Genomic DNA, 12172 nt, shown 5'->3' on the forward strand with positions numbered 1-12172 from the left:
GATATATTTATTTAAAATTGAGAGAAACCTAAGTAATGCATTATAAGTACATATATGTTAATTCGCGCACTTTTTGCATGCGCGTGCGGCCACGGAGGATGCGCATGTGCAGATCATGAAGCTGTGACAGAACACATACAGTTTTTCGCCTTTTTTATCGAAACCTGATCCAACAAACATTTTAATTTGTTTATTCGGGTCCAACAAACGATTCCGCATTGATTGGATTGAACCCGTTTTGAAACAAAAACTGTAAAGAATTCTATATTTATCGGCTATATTAAAACACTAAAAATTATTTTCGTGTTTACATATAAAACCTATTAACTAACAAATGTTTAAATTAGTCTAACAATCACTTACAAACGACTAACAAACGATTCGTAAAAAAAATGTTTTAAGTCGAAGTGGTCGAAGTCGTCGAAGTTGTCCGGCTAACTTCATTGAGGTTGTTCTGGGTTGTCATAGAGACCCTCTTCTTTATAGGGTCTCTAGGTTGTCCTAACTCAAGGAACTCTAGTACTCTAGTAGCAGCGAGCAGCAGTTTAGTAATTTCCTATAAAATTTCTAGGAAATTACTAAACTGCTGTTCACTGCTACAGCATTTTACTGTCCATGAAAACCCTCCATAACAGTGTCTAAACAGCCGAACAGCGTTGTGTTTGCGCTATAATTTTAGGTTATATAGGTTAGGGTTGACGCGGTACTTTCTCACACTTTTATGTTGAAATCAAGGTGAGAACAATCAAGGTGAGAACGATCGAGCAACTTTAATAAATAATCGACGAGCCTTTTAATTTATCCCTTAATCTCTATTTTTTTCAGACAAGCGAAAGTGGTAATGGTATTGTGAGTAACATATGCAGGCATATGGGCACTTTTCCTTTCCGGACGATTGACGCGTATACAGTAATTGTCACGCAATGGTTTGCTTACAATCTCTTTAGACTCAAGGCTTTATAACAAGGCGGTGCGTTTCACAAATTTTTATTTTAAATTTTATAATTTTTTTTTACAATTCTTATTGTGTTAATCAGTGATGCTAACAAAATAAACTTTATTTAATAAAAATTGTTCGTTATTCTAAGAAAATGTTTGAAGCAAAAAGAATCTTCTTACTTTAAAGAAGTTATTTGTGAAATTTTTAAAAAATAATGAAAGCAGTTATTTTGAGAATTATATATATTGAAACTATGATACATCTGTAATTACTACGTAGTTTTTTTAGAAAATTTTTTTGTATTAAAATTATCATAATTTCTAGTAATTTTTTAAACAGAAAAAAATATGCAATGTGTCTTAAAAATTATTATAATGTATTTATGCATATTTTATACAAAGTAGAATATATTTGTTTCCTATTCCTGATTAAAACATTATTGAAAAATATAGAAATAAAAATTTTTATTTTCTATATTATTGATAATATAGTATGAAATAAAATGAGACAAATATTTATAAATCTTTGTAAATTTTTGTATTTGTAAATTTTTTATTTTACTTTTTTGCCTTTTTTTTCATAGCAAGTTTTGTGTTGCTAAACATGTATTCTAATTTTTTTTAGAAATTTTTTTACTTTGGGAATATGACACGCTCACATGTAAAATACCAAATTGCTAGAGATGATGTTGATACATCCGAGTACTTGCCACAAAATGCTCCAGATTTTCAAAATGTGACGAAGCCAGAACCTACATTTTGGAGAATAGCATCCCACGTGTTTTTATTGATCTCCGCTTACTTTATTTTGTCGATAAGCCTTACATTTTATAATCCATGGCTTTACAATACATATGTGAGTAATTATATTGATAACCTAAAATGATAACTTTTTACATGTTTTGGTTAATATGAAGAAAAATGTATATATATATATATATATATATATATATATATATATATATATATCTAAAAATTTTTATTCATTTTGTTTTAAGAAAATGCAACTCATCCTTATGAGATTTTATTGTTTATATATACACACACGCGCACGCACACACACACACACACACACACACACACACACACACACACACACACACACACACAAATGTCCCATTTTAATCGATCACCTCCATAAACTTTTTTATTTGTGATTCTAGAAAGAAATGCTTTAGACGATAGTTGTTTGGTTTGAAGGAGAAAACATGATTCTTATGTGAGTTATGTCGTAGACGTCATCGTTTTCAAAAAATTTTAAAGACGACTAATTTCTTAAATTGGACTTGATTTATGTAGCGTTATAAAAAGCATATATAAAAAGCAAAATTTTTCCGTATTTATATATGATATCATATATGATTATATATAACCATATATCATTATACAGGTGATTAAAATATATGTAAATATATATAATCATATATGACCATATATAATCAATATATGTATATTGAAAAAGAAGTGTTAACTCCAATAAGAATAAAGTATTGATAAATTAAGTGTATATTTTTTCAAAAGCTATAGAATCAAAAGTGAAGCAATTTATCCCATATTATAACTTGAAGCTGCTTGGCATGAGACGCTGCCGTGTCTTGATACCACTATTCGTCAAATTTTAAATACGAGAAACAAATTCTATCCGATGCCATCTATCGAATAATCCGAATTTACAACATTATAATGTTTCATATACAATTTGACATGATTATATACGAGTTCTTATAATTTATATATAAACTAGACACTACAGACGCGCGCTACGCGCGCGCTATTTATCTTTAACATTTCACTATTAACCCTATTATACACAACTGTCAAAATATACAATGACAGCTGCAAATGAAGTAAGCGCAGCAAGAGAACCAATCGGCATCGCGGAAAAGCGGCAACAATAAACTTCACATCTCCTTTTTAGAAGAGGATCATAGGTATATAAAAGCATTTATCCACGTAGATTACATATATCCATATATAAACACAACAAATGTGCATTATATTTATTAAACTTTTAAATTCAGATTATTCGATAGATGGCATCCGATAGGATTTGAGATAAAAGTTATAGATATCGTCGAGACGTTTTCAAAACATTATAATAAATCTCTCTTTCGTTAAAGATTACCTGAGATATTTTAAATTTTATCATGATATTCTTTAATATAAAATATGAAATATCTCGTAAAGTATTTACTTTTTCATTACTTTATTTTGACACTTTTGTACATAAAATATGAAAGAAGTGAACAATAGAATTAATTTTTACATTTACAATTTTGCACAATTGAATGCGTTTACAAAATGCAATCAAACTTTTTAAAATAATTATTTCTGTTCTTTTTTTTACAACAATTAGTTTATTTTTTTATTCTACGTATAAAAGTATCAATGTAAAGTCATTGAAAAGTGAATTAATACTTTACGAGATATTTCATATTTTATATTAAAAATATGACAATATTTAAAATATCTCAGGAAATTCTTATCGAAAGAGAGCTTTGTTATAGTGTTTTAAAAACGTCTCGACGAGATCTGCAACTTATCTCAAGGAAAAAATCAAGTTCCATTAAAAAAATTAGTCAAAATGTCTTGAAAATGACGACATATATTACACGACTCACATTAGAGAATCATATGTTCCCTTTCAAACCAAACAACTTTCAGCTGAAGCATTTCTTTCTAGAATCACAAATAAAAAATTTTTTGGGGGTGATTGATTAAAATGAGACACCCTATGTATATATATATATATATATATATATGGCGCATTTCATGCCAAATCGACCTAGTTTGACCCTCGACCTCTCTGATTTGGTCCGCGATTTTTTATGTTATTGTTTCAACTCTAAAATGCACTCAGATTTTTTTAAAGAATTTTTTTAGATTTTTTTATAAATACGATTTATTTATAGTTTTTAAAACTAATATATCGTTAGCCACAATTTAAAAATCTAAAAAAATTCTCAAAAATCCTATATCAGATATCAAAATTTTTAAGCCTTGATCCAAAATGGATTGATGTTCGCTCCTATTCTTTTTTTCGAGTTTTTTTTTGAATTTTTTTTGAAAGAACGTTGAAAAAATTAGAAGCATAAGTCAGTCCACTGTAGGCTGTTGCTTGAACATTTTTATATATAACGCAAATTTTTTCAAATTTTTTTAAAGCAATTTTCCAAAATAAAAAAAATTGTATCGGAAAAATCTGAAAAAATTCTCAAAAATCCTGCGTTATATATAAAGATATTCAAGCAACAGCCTACAATAGATTGACTTATGCTTCTAATTTTTTCAACGTTTTTTTTTTTCGAAAAAAATTCGAAAAAAGTTCGAAAAAGCTCAAAAAAGCTCGAAAAAAAAATAGAAGCGAACGCCGGCCTACTCTAGCTGGGTTAAAAATTTTGATATCTGATATAGGATTTTTGAGAATTTTTTCAGATTTTTAAATTGTGGCCAACGATATATTGGTTTAAAAAATTAGAAATAAATCAAATTTATAAAAAAAAATCTGAGTGTATTTTAGAGTTGGAACAATAACATAAAAAATCGCGGACCAAATCAGAGAGATCGAGGGTCAAACCCAGGTCAATTTGGCATGAAATATTCTATATATACATATATATATATATATATGTGTATATATATATATATACATATATATATATATATATATATATATATATATATATATATATATACATATATGGCTACGTACGATCGCTGGGCGTCCGCATCTCGCCACGCGCTTGCATTTGGCAGTAGGCCGAGCTAATATGGCGATTTTTTATCATTAATAACTCGTTAACTATTGCGAAAATTGCAAAATGGTACAGGACTTTTGGACTCGGTTTAATCCGCTCTATCTGTACACGAGCATTGTCCCAAATATTCTGGGACACACACACGTACGCACACACATACACACACGCACGCACGCACACATGTTTATATGTATGTATATTTATTTATTTATTTATTTATTTATTTATTTATTTATTTATTAACGCAACTATTATACAATACTTTTAGGGATTTGATTTTCCACTTGGGGTTGTAGTTTGCCACTTGGTCATAAAATTTGCACTGTCCGCATTAATAAGATGCATTAGAAGATGTTACAATGGTAAACGGATTAATCTTCCATGGCAAAATATAATTTACTCAATAATGGTACCTGGCATAGCCAGCGGTGTCGATATTGGTTTATCAAATTGGGCACTTTCATTGATCTCGATATCTTTGTAAGTATTATAAATCTTAGAACAACTTAGAAAATATTATATATATTAAAATGTTAATGATTTATTACATATATTAGTTGTACGTGACATTTCTTTCTAGAGTCACTATGACTAAATCAACCACTATTATATTTATTCTTGGATTTTCTCTTCTATTCAAATTAGAGAAAAAGGTAAGACTGATTTTCAATGAAACTATGGTATTTATCAAGTATTTATTAAGCTTATACCTTTAGCAGGTAAGTAATAATTACTATTTATTGCAGTCGTGGTCTCTAGTAGGAATAGTGGTGATGATAGCAGGAGGATTAGCAATGTTTACTTATAAATCTACTCAATTTGGCATTCTTGGTTTTATATTGTGTCTCTTGGCATCATTCGCAAGTGGTATTCGATGGACTATGACACAACTCATTATGCAAAGATCCAAACTTGGTCTCCATGATCCAATAGACATGATGTATTATATGCAGCCTTGGATGCTGTTACCCGCAATGTCAGTGACTTTGTGGTTTGAAGGTAACTCTCTATTTTTACAACAGAATTTTAATAGAATTCTACAATTGATTAGACCTCATAAGTCACCCCAATGAAAAACAGTTCTTTTTTTTAACATTTTATGGTTTGTTGTAATATAATATCTTATTATAATTTCCAGTTAAAAAAATGTTTTAAATTTCAGGTGGCAGAATATACGACGGTATTAGAATCACCGATTGGGGCAATATCGGTAGCATTTTACTGACTACAGGTGCTGTAGTAGCAGGTGCCATTTTAGCATTTAGTATGGAAGTGATGGAATTCTTAGTTGTTACTTATACCTCTAGTCTGACATTGTCGATCTCGGGAATATTTAAGGTAAAATGACATTAATCTCAATTTTATTGGTTTTTTCCATATTGCAACACATGTCATGTTTATCTCTATTACAATCAATCTCTATTACAAACAATAATTTAAAAAAATGCAAGATTAGATAAAATTTAGATATTAAGAGATTATTAGATTAATATTACATAATTACACGTTTCTACAAACTTTATTAACAAAAACATGTCAAAAACGTTTCATAGATAATTTCATTTTTTTCTGATTTTTTATAGGAAATATGTACATTAGCGTTGGCCTTTGTGTTGAAAGGTGACCAAATGACTGGCCTTAACTTTGTAGGATTGTTAATGTGCCTTGGTGGTATAATACTTCACGTTATCCAGAAGGTATTGCTTAAAGGAAAGAAAGTAGTTGATAATATAGAATTACAATCGAAAATGGCAAGCAACAGTGCTAAACACGAAGAAGGAACTGATTCAAATGTGCCATTACTGACGGAAAAGTCGACGTCTTTAATGAATCTTCTTAACGCTGAATTTAGTTCAGATGAGGATGGTGATTTGAGGGAAGGTGATAACTCGACCCAAATATTATCAGATATTTTGCAACGCAGAGAACAGTGATACATTGTGAATTTTTAGACCTAATATGAGGAATTATTTTTTACTGAGGAGAACATTCCAAACAATGTATGTTATGACTTATAGCATTTTATATTTTTCCAATGTAAATTTTACAACCAATAATGAAGTTGTTGATATCAAATTTTACATCACAAAGGACTATGCCCACCCGGGGAAAAAAAGATTATATATAATTATATATTAATATATATGATTATATGTGATTATGTATGAAAAATTTGGTTCTTTATATAAAATTATATATGGGTCCTCATATATGCACTCATGTATGGATATATACAAGATTCATATGGAAGTACATATAATCTTGATTATATATGATTATATATAATTTCATGTAGCGTTATATATAAAAAGCAAAATTTCTGTACATATATATGATATCATATATGATTATATATGATCATATATAATTATACAGGCGATTAAAATATATTTAAATATATATAAATGTTTCTTATACAATTTGACATAATTATATATGGGTTCATATAATTTATATATAAATTATATATAAAAGGCATTTATCTATGTAGATTATATATGATTATATATAATCATATATAAACTTTAAATTTGGATTATCCAATAGATGGCATTCGATAGGATTCGTTTCTCGTATTTAAAATTTGACGAACAGTGGTATAAAAACGGTATCAAGAGACACGGCACTATCTCACGTCAAGCAGTGCCAAGTTATAATACATGGAATAAATCATTTTACTTTTAATCCTATAGCTTTTAAAAAAATATACATCTTAATTTATCAATGCTTTATTATCGAAGTTAACAGTTCTTTTTTAATATATATTGACTATATATATGGTCATATATGATTTTATATATAATTATATATAATTATATATGATCATATAGAAACAAAATTCATATATAATTGCATTATATATAATCATATATATTTATATATAATTATATATAATCTTTTTTTTTCCCGGGCAGTTTCTTACGGAAGTTGGGCCCCCGACGAACAGATTGGGCCATGGCTAGAATTGTAGGGCATCAAAAGAGGATTAAAAAGTTCCATGGGCATAACCTTGTAAAATAAATCCCCTGAGTGCTAGAGTTCTTCGAAAATCGTTATTATGACATGTATCACTGGTCTTCTAATTTCTCTGCGTCCAGGGCACATTTTCCCTGTGCGATGACGGCGGTAGAAGATTGAACCAAAAACATTGAAATAATGTCTGGAATGTATTTGGTACAGTATTAACGCGGCTAACAAGGGAACGTTTGGAACTATCCCTCTTCGATTTTGATGTGCTTTGGATATGTTGTAGAATAGTATATGTTGTAGCGAAAAATAACAGATACGTATTTTTTTATCTGCTTCGAAGCTTGTTTAGAGGTTGAAACAATCCTTCGAAAGAAATTTCATATATATATTTGATTACGAATGAATCCTTGAAACCGTGCGGTATATGAAAAAATATTTTAGACAAAGAGGTTAATCTCTATAATCGTGTATGTATTTAGATTTTTGTAAAAAGTTATATTTTTGCAAAAATAACACTAAAGAGTAGGAGTTAAAATATGTTTAAAAATGACATTAAAAAATCTAAACACGAATACAGAGATTACTTAATACCGCAACTGTTTTGTCTAAAACATTTGTCCATATACCTCACAGTTTCAAAGATATTCACTGATCGTAATCAAATATATGGAATTTCTTTCGAGAGGTTATTTCAACTCCATAATATGCTTCGAAGTCGATAAAAGAAAAACGTGTCTGTTATTTTTCACTATTCTACAACATATCTAAAACCTAAAACCCATCAAAATCGGTGAAGAACAGTTCCAAACGTTTCCTTGTAAGTCCCTGAACGCGATTTGTGCCGTTATGTCAGAGAAGTTAGGATTTGGATGTCATACGGTTGGGTGTTGTGCGCATATGATGACAGTCGTATGATATTTGAGATATGCCTAATTCCCTTGATAAAGACATCCATGCGTCAGCAACAGCAGTCAGCGATATTTTTGTATAATTAGAGAGCTCTGCTGAGGAAGAGGAACCTGAAGAGGGATAAGGTTCGACGCTCGCCAGACTTCAATTAGGCAATTAAAACTTGGTTTCGTACTTTGTGAGTACCCTCCTATTGATCAGTATATGACTCCATGACTCGGGGCCCAAACTGGTCATAGTCCATTTATGCTTTATAAAATTTGATATACCAGAGATAACATGCCACAAATTTGTTAACAATTAACATTAAAAAGTGGTAGTTTTGTGTATTTTTTAAACGTCTTTTAACATTTTTCTATTTGTATAATTTGATATATTCAATGCATCACAAAAGATTTAATTAGCAATATATAATATGTTTGCTGTGAAATGTTAAATGTAATATTTCTATATAGTATCGTCGCATAAGGATATAAGAATAGCTTAAAAAATTGCGAAGTACAAAAATGAAAGTGTGTACCTTATAATTTAAACTGATAAAATAATATAATCACATATAAACTTATATAGTCATATAAAATTATATATGATCAGATCATAATGTTGCATCTCAAAGTATCCGATAGATGGCATCCGACGGAATCTGATTCTCGTGTTTAAAATTTGATGAACAGTGGTATAAGAACGGTATCAGACACGCCAGTGTCGTGCTAAGTTGCGCCAAGTTATGTAAATCGTGGAACGGCACAACTTTTGTATCGTGAAGTCTACTTATAATAAAGTGACACATTTAAAAAATAACATTTAAAAACAACAATTTTCTGCAGTGGATGGACACCGGATCGGATCAGATCTACTCATGTCTGATTGGATCTGAGCAGATATAATAAATTATTATTCTCGTTACATATCTGACTCTATCCTCTAGGATCGGATCAGATCTACTCATGTCTGATTGGATCTGATCAGATAGGGCCAATATTTTGATCAAACCAGATCTGAGTGGATTGGATCTGATGAGATCTGCTCAAATCTGTTCAGATCTCTTCCATTTTTCCCGGGAATGGACTTCGTGTGTATTAATATTGCTAGAAAAATGTTGTTACATATGAAGACTTATAAATTATTATTATTGATGTTATTGTTTTTAATTAGTATGAACAAAAGGAGAGCGAGTGCTAGAGCACAACACAACTGAACATTAATCACTTAACTTAAAGAGTTGTAGTAGATCTGCTCAGTAGGTCTTGTCCACGTTGTCGTAAGTTTTAAGTAGCTTGAGTATCAGAACTATCAGACTCTCGATTGCGCACGCATGTTCGTGGCTTATCTCATGATCACAGATTTGTATGTTTGCGCGGTCAGAGTCTTCATTCCTTTCAAAGTACCGCGATCATTATTTATGACCAAGAGCTTTGCTGCAATATATTAATCCGTTTAAATTATATATAGATATATAAATTTTTTTTGTGTATGTATAAAATTTCTCTTAAGACACGCGTCCAGAATAATATAATGATAATTCAATGTTTGTATAACATTTTTCTAATAATAAACGCACAATATAATAAATTTAAACGCACTAGTTGAAATACATTATTAATGTAACGGATAAAATTATTTAAACATATACATTTTTTAAATCCTATGTACACTTATAAATTATTATGAACATTAATAATAGTTCACATGTGTTATATTTAACATGTTAATAGTAAAGTATTGTACCAAAAAAGTGTATAAAGTTAATTTTAGTTTCAAATCCCTCCTCATATTGAGGATAGATTTTGTAATTTGATTAAAGCTTAATAAATATTTTACATATAAAAATGTTATTTCTTGGCAAATCTATTTTTTTTCGGCATATTTTATAAATAAATATTAAATAATAATGTAAATGCATTATTTTCACAAAATGCAAACGATAAATAATTCTTTCTCTATCTCTCTAAAAACCACACGATAAAAATACACATCAAGTTAGCCACCTCCGAGGATTTTGACCTTCACATATGTTGTCAAGGACATGACTCTGAGTAATTTTTCCTTAATAACTTAATAACTTAATCGTCGCTCATTGTTTATTTCAAAGTTATGAACAAAAAAGTTTGAGCAATTTACAAGTTTGTGTCAGTGCTAAGAGAAGTAATTTGCTGATAAGTGTGCATAGATAGTACACATGTAGGCGGGGTGGGGGTGAGCCTTAATTTTTAAGTAAAAAATATAAAAAAGAGTAAATTACATTTTTTATGTTTCTGTAATTGCTGTATCAAACGCAATATTATCATATGTAATGGATACATTTCTGCCATTATCCTGTATTATTTTTTTAGTGCTAAGAGAAGTATCTGCTTAAAAAGGCCGGTAGAAAACGATTAAATATCATAAGTATTCTCGAAAAATTGTATCGTAATCTATCTGGCCTATGTGATGCAGTTTTCTTCTCCAAAGAGCATTTATCGTAATGAATATAATTCTATTGTAGATATTCCTTAATGTCAACAAAACAATAGAAGACGTATCATATGGTATAATAACTTTCACCATTTATTATTTTTAATCCTACGAACACGAGAACAATTAAATACAAACTTAATATCATTTAACGATACACATATTCTACGAATGCTAACGTTTCTATACCACAGCCATTTAATAATATTCAATAATATTCTATCAGAATACGGTCTAACTGTGATAACTACGTAAATCAATCCGAAATTCACGATAAGATCTATCGTTTCTTGTGTGAGTATTGTCACAGAGGTTTTGTAGTTTCTATTCAGATCCTCGATTTCGCGAAGCAATCATTGTCTATGAAATCTATCCGCAGAGATTTTATACTCTTTTATCTGGATAATAATAAATTAGCTTTATAATAAATTACTACATTATTTTTTATAACATTCTATCAGAAGACTCAGAAACATAGATATTCATGTGAATCAATTTGATCGTCACAATAAAGTATATCATGCTTTATATGAATTCTATCGTATACATGTTCTATATCCTATTGCGTTTCCTGCACTCGCGTAGTTATCATATTATATACGAATCGACCTACAGAGATTCTATCGTTTTCTACCCGGACAATGCTACGCTCGTTTCTATAACGGTTTCCGGAACGATTACCTATTACATTCGATGAGAGCACAGTTGAACATTGGTACCTATGTAAACGAATCACAACTTCACGATAAAGTCTATCGTTCCCTATATGAGACTTATTATACACATATACTATATTCTATTTTACTATATTTATATACGAGTCGACCTACAGAGTTTCTATTGTTTTCTATTCGGAAAATGCTATCATGATTTCTTTAACGGTTTCCGGAACGATTACCTATTACATTCGATGAGAGCACAGTTGAACATTGGTACCTATGTAAACGAATCACAACTTCACGATAAAGTCTATCGTTCCCTATATGAGACTTATTATACACATATACTATATTCTATTTTACTATATTTATATACGAGTCGACCTATAGAGGTTCTATTGTTTTCTATCCGGAAAATGCTATGATAATACCTTTAATAGTTTCTACTATATAAAGGTTTCCGGAACGATTATTTATTACATT

General features: G+C 29.6%; 1 protein-coding gene across 4 annotated transcripts; it reads left to right on the top strand.

Moving 5' to 3' along the window:
• The first annotated feature begins 603 nt into the window (after positions 1-603).
• On the top strand, positions 604-9091 carry LOC139814037 (solute carrier family 35 member C2). Of its 4 annotated transcripts, XM_071779977.1 has the most exons (9): positions 604-750; positions 826-970; positions 1565-1795; positions 4966-5177; positions 5278-5350; positions 5444-5696; positions 5860-6035; positions 6281-6578; positions 8663-9091. In XM_071779977.1, the coding sequence occupies exons 3-9, from the start codon at positions 1586-1588 to the stop codon at positions 8698-8700; spliced, it is 1260 nt and encodes a 419-aa protein (XP_071636078.1). In that variant the 5' UTR covers positions 604-750; positions 826-970; positions 1565-1585; the 3' UTR covers positions 8701-9091. The 4 variants fall into 4 exon arrangements, with proteins under 4 accessions (XP_071636078.1, XP_071636076.1, XP_071636077.1 ...); XM_071779975.1 differs by lacking the exon at positions 8663-9091 and having other exon boundaries at positions 605-750; positions 6281-7157; XM_071779976.1 differs by lacking the exon at positions 8663-9091 and having other exon boundaries at positions 621-735; positions 6281-7157.
• The last annotated feature ends 3081 nt before the right edge of the window (positions 9092-12172 follow it).

Source organism: Temnothorax longispinosus, chromosome 6 (assembly GCF_030848805.1).
Source record: "Temnothorax longispinosus isolate EJ_2023e chromosome 6, Tlon_JGU_v1, whole genome shotgun sequence".
Lineage (NCBI taxonomy): Eukaryota > Metazoa > Arthropoda > Insecta > Hymenoptera > Formicidae > Temnothorax > Temnothorax longispinosus.